The following is a 4,317-nucleotide window of genomic DNA, read 5'->3' as shown; positions in this document are numbered from 1 at the left end:
CCCACCAAAACTAATATTTCAACTTAGAAAATTTTTTTGGAATTAATATGTTACAGTAACCCTGATATTTAATCACAACTTTGTCCATGAGGTTTTCAAGTTGATTTTGTAATTCAGTAATTGATTCATCAGTGCCTGAGTAGGTGGAAGGATGTGTGTTGATTTGTGTTTGAATCCAGCAGACAGATGCAGATTTCAGAGAAAAATGTCCATATTAAACCTAGGCATATTAAACCTACCAAATCAAGCAAATATGTGATCTCCATAAGGTTAATTAGTTAACTTGGAAAATATGAAAATAAAATATGTGTGTCATTTTTCTGACTTTGAATTCTTAGAACATATTGATAGCAAACACACACAAGAAAAATGAAAATCAAAAAACTTTAAATTGTGAATTAAAAATAATCTCCATTATCCCAAGCATGATAAGAGGCATCTTATTAACTGAAATCACTTTACAGCAACAAGAACTCACCTTTTTAATATGGGTTTATCCATTGTACAGTAAATAGAAACTCACACTCTACAGTAAACACAATAGTTATTGATTATCCTAAATTGCCTATATGGAAATATATTTTTGCAAGTTTTGTGATGAAGTATTTGTGGAGCATTAAAATTTGTACGGCAAACTTTCTACTATGTTTGTACATCTAAACAATTGGTTTAAACTGGAATCACTGCTCTTATTATTTTTGTTTTATTTACTTTTTATTTTTGGTGTATACAAAAATCAGTTGTGGTCATTCATCATCGCTAACTGCATTGTTGACTTCAATCTGTTCTTTTATTAAAAGAATAACAGATAAGGATAATAACATTTAAAGCCTTACAGCAAGTGTAACAAATGCACAAGCATCTGGTTTAAGTGATGTTTTTTTTTTCTTTCTGCCTTTTGTATCTGTGCAGGTTTTCAGCAACTGTTTGCTAAAAGCAGCGTCCAATAAATTATAGATGGAGATAAACGTCAGGTTTCATCCAAATGTCTTTTTTTTAGTGAGCACCTCCTCACAGATGCATCCAATACATCACAAAGACATTTTATGATATATATTTAATGCCTCTCCAAGCCTGGCGGTGATCTCAGCATATGTGAGCACTTAGCCAGCTCCATTAGTTGTGTTTTGTGTCCCATTAGTCCGTAAATGTGTCACACCTGCAAAGAGGGGATTATAATCCTGACAGCAGCCTTGTACAACACCTATAAAATCCCCCCCTGGCTAATGCACCACATGCTAACAAGGAAAACACAGAGGTGAGATAGTCTTCAATGAAGTTGGGTGAATGTCCATGAACTTATAACTGTTGTTTTGATTAACTCTGGTCTAAATTATAGTCTGCTTGCGCACTGTGATCAGTTAGTTTGCATCCGTGGGCTGCGGAGCTGTGACATTATTGTTTTTATTACATATTTGGCTTTCCCTGCAGCTTTAATGAAGGCAAGCAGCAGAGTTATGGTGCAGGTGCTGTTGTTGGCATTGCTGGCTCAGGTCACTCTGTGCCAGCACTGGTCCTATGGATGGCTACCAGGTGGAAAGAGAAGCGTGGGAGAGCTTGAAGCAACCATCAGGGTGAGTGATTATTTTATGTGGAGTTGGAGTTTCAGGAAATGTGGTAACTTTATTGAATCAAAAAACCCGTTTTACGAGTAATGCTTTCATAGAACTGGTGTGTGAAGTCCGACTCTGGTGCTGTAGGTTGAATTTCACTTCAAATATTGGTTTCAGTTCCAAAATGTCTCATGTTGTGTTCAGATGATGGGCACAGGAGGAGTTGTGTCGCTTCCTGAAGAGGCGAGTGCCCAAACCCAGGAGAGGCTCAGGCTGTACAATGTAAGAGCTTTGTATACATTATTCATCACCAATGTTTTCTCCAATTGTACAATATTAATGTGCATCATGCCCCTAAAGCCGCCATGCTCTAAAATCGCAATGACAATATACAAATGGCTCAATCACTGTTTTTATTTTTCTGCTCCTGCCTGACTGAATTTGTGCATGATTAATGTGTCGTATTTTTATTTTTACCGAACTGAAGGCTGACGACCATAATTCAGATCTAATTTGTATCAATATAAATGTATTTAAATGCAGTAAAATTTATTAAACGAAAGTGAGATTTAATATCTAAGTTTAACTCTAGCAAATCAAATTCACAGTAAATATTACTAAACACTTCCATGGCACAGAATGATACATTAATGGCATTTGTTTCGTTTAAGTTCCAAGCTTCTTGGTACATTAACCAAAATTGAGATTCCCAGATAATTAGGGTATTACAGACAAATATTTTAACACATACATGTAATACAAAGGACACACAGTCATGAAAGAGACTTGACAGTACACCACTTGATACGCCTCACAAGGAGATTAATTCACAAAAGGTCATTGCTGTATCCAGATATATTTAAGGAAGGTTTAGTAGAAGGAAAAACCTGTTAAAACTGCACAAACAGGAAACATCACAACCTCAGCCTAAGTGTGAAGCAAAAATATTCAAGAGATTCTGGATATTGGCTCAAAGTCTTCTTTTTCACATTTTATTTAGAAATTTGTTTGCAGTCTTCATAGTCAGGGATTGTTAAGAGAATCTTGCTACTGTTGGTCCAGTGTGTTTTATCAAGTCCAAAGTTTACCACAATTGTCCACCTAACGTTTAGTAATGTTCATGCTTCCTTCTGCAGAGAAGCATTTTGAAGATGCTGCATTCACACCACATCAAGAATTATCACCTACCCTGACGCATTTAGCTTTACTGCTAACGCTAAATGTACTGCTAAATGTATCAGAATGTGTTTTAGTGACCATGATGTTGCTGAAGTCAATACACAAGAAACATTCATAGTCCAAACAGACCACAGAGAAATTATTTGCTATTTTCAGTGAGACACACCAGTCACAAAGTCAACAGAAATAAATATGTAATATTGTCACTTTGTGTGTAATTAAGCAATATGAATTAAAAATTGAATTGTGTTTTAATTTACTGAGCCACAACCATATTCAAGTTGCAGCTCAAATTCTAACAAATTTCTGCTTTAATTTTTTTTAGATTAATGATGGCTCCAGCCATTTTGACAGAAACAAAAGGTTCCTGGATAAATAAAGGAGCATCAAAAAGAAGACAAACTGTATTATAATCAACGCCATGGACTGTCTACTCTGACTTCAGATTTTTTCTTGTTTTCAAGACATAAAATGCATGTCATTAGTGTCATTATAAATCTATTATAATAAACATTTGAACCCTGACTATAGGTGTACTGTTTCATTTAATCACATAGGTAAAACACCTTATCGATGTGGTCACCACGTGAAAAAATAAATACATAAAAAATATATTTTTGTAGCTTTTAAATCCAATAAATTGTCTTTGTGTAGCAGTCACGACCGACAAGCATGACAAACTTGTGACACAACAATCTTAGCATGACAACAGCTGGTGATTAAGCCAATTTATTTGGAATCAATGACTTAATTGAATTTGTTACACTTTTGGTAATTCCATTTTCTGCCACGCCAGTCATATGCATATGCAATGTGAAAAACACCAGCTGATTTCTGCGCCCGTATACCTGACTGCTGATTAGCCTCCGCCGACGAAACACACTCATCTAAATAATTTCTGCTCGCAACGTCCACAACGGCTTTCTCCTAATTTAGGGTAACCGCAGTCATCCAAAACCAGACGAAGTGCATAACTTTTTTTTTTTTTTCCATCTCTCCGTATATGAAATTGGTGTTCATTATAAAAATTGGAATTTCATATCCGGAAAGGAAACGAATCAGCAGGGGGCATATGTTTTAAAGAGAACTCATTTTCTGGCAAAGCCCCACAGACAGAGCACCATACTAATCGCCTGGTGCATAAGGGGCTAAGATTCATGAACTGTGCTGACACCGGGGAGGCCCCGCATTGTTAGAGCGCGCTTGTAATGCACACCAATGAACCCAAACTGGCTCGCACAACTGGGAAAAAGGCTAACATTATAAGAGCACATAGAATTAAGGAGAAATTAAACCGCATTCCGCTGCACTTCCAGAACAATACTTGTTCATTTGTGATACTTCACCTCATTGGTTTAATATTCATGTCTGTAATTTGCATAACACACTCATTTCATTAGATGAAGAGACGCTGAGCATTTTTTGAAAAGTGATACTTTGCCTTCTTGGACAAAGTTACGGGGAAAATTGTTGTCCAGGGCATTTCCCTCTGAAAGTCCCACAGAGTTTGTGCTCGTCTTCATGGGGTGTTCAATAATTTTAGAACATGCTCATAAAAGATAATTATCCTTTTACAACTTCTTCT

General features: G+C 36.2%; 1 protein-coding gene across 1 annotated transcript; it reads left to right on the top strand.

Annotated features, from left to right (window-relative positions):
• Nucleotides 1–103: 103 nt before the first annotated feature.
• Nucleotides 104–3,249, top strand: gnrh3 (gonadotropin-releasing hormone 3). The gene is made up of 3 exons (XM_055029669.1): nucleotides 104–1,574; nucleotides 1,758–1,835; nucleotides 3,058–3,249. The coding sequence occupies exons 1-3, from the start codon at nucleotides 1,437–1,439 to the stop codon at nucleotides 3,109–3,111; spliced, it is 270 nt and encodes an 89-aa protein (XP_054885644.1). The 5' UTR covers nucleotides 104–1,436; the 3' UTR covers nucleotides 3,112–3,249.
• The last annotated feature ends 1,068 nt before the right edge of the window (nucleotides 3,250–4,317 follow it).

The sequence above is a fragment of the Poeciliopsis prolifica genome, unplaced genomic scaffold (genome assembly GCF_027474105.1).
Source record: "Poeciliopsis prolifica strain line A6 unplaced genomic scaffold, Auburn_PproV2 SCAFFOLD005, whole genome shotgun sequence".
NCBI lineage: Eukaryota > Metazoa > Chordata > Actinopteri > Cyprinodontiformes > Poeciliidae > Poeciliopsis > Poeciliopsis prolifica.
This window is presented reverse-complemented; position numbering and strand designations above follow the sequence as displayed.

Bases quoted from the DNA above. Each gene is read 5' to 3' on its own strand.
- gnrh3 (XM_055029669.1), top strand. From the start codon at position 1,437: ATGAAGGCAAGCAGCAGAGTTATGGTGCAGGTGCTGTTGTTGGCATTG. The intron at 1,575-1,757 runs GTGAGTGATTAT...TGTTGTGTTCAG, and splicing joins AGCTTGAAGCAACCATCAGG to ATGATGGGCACAGGAGGAGT. The intron at 1,836-3,057 runs GTAAGAGCTTTG...AATTTTTTTTAG, and splicing joins AGAGGCTCAGGCTGTACAAT to ATTAATGATGGCTCCAGCCA.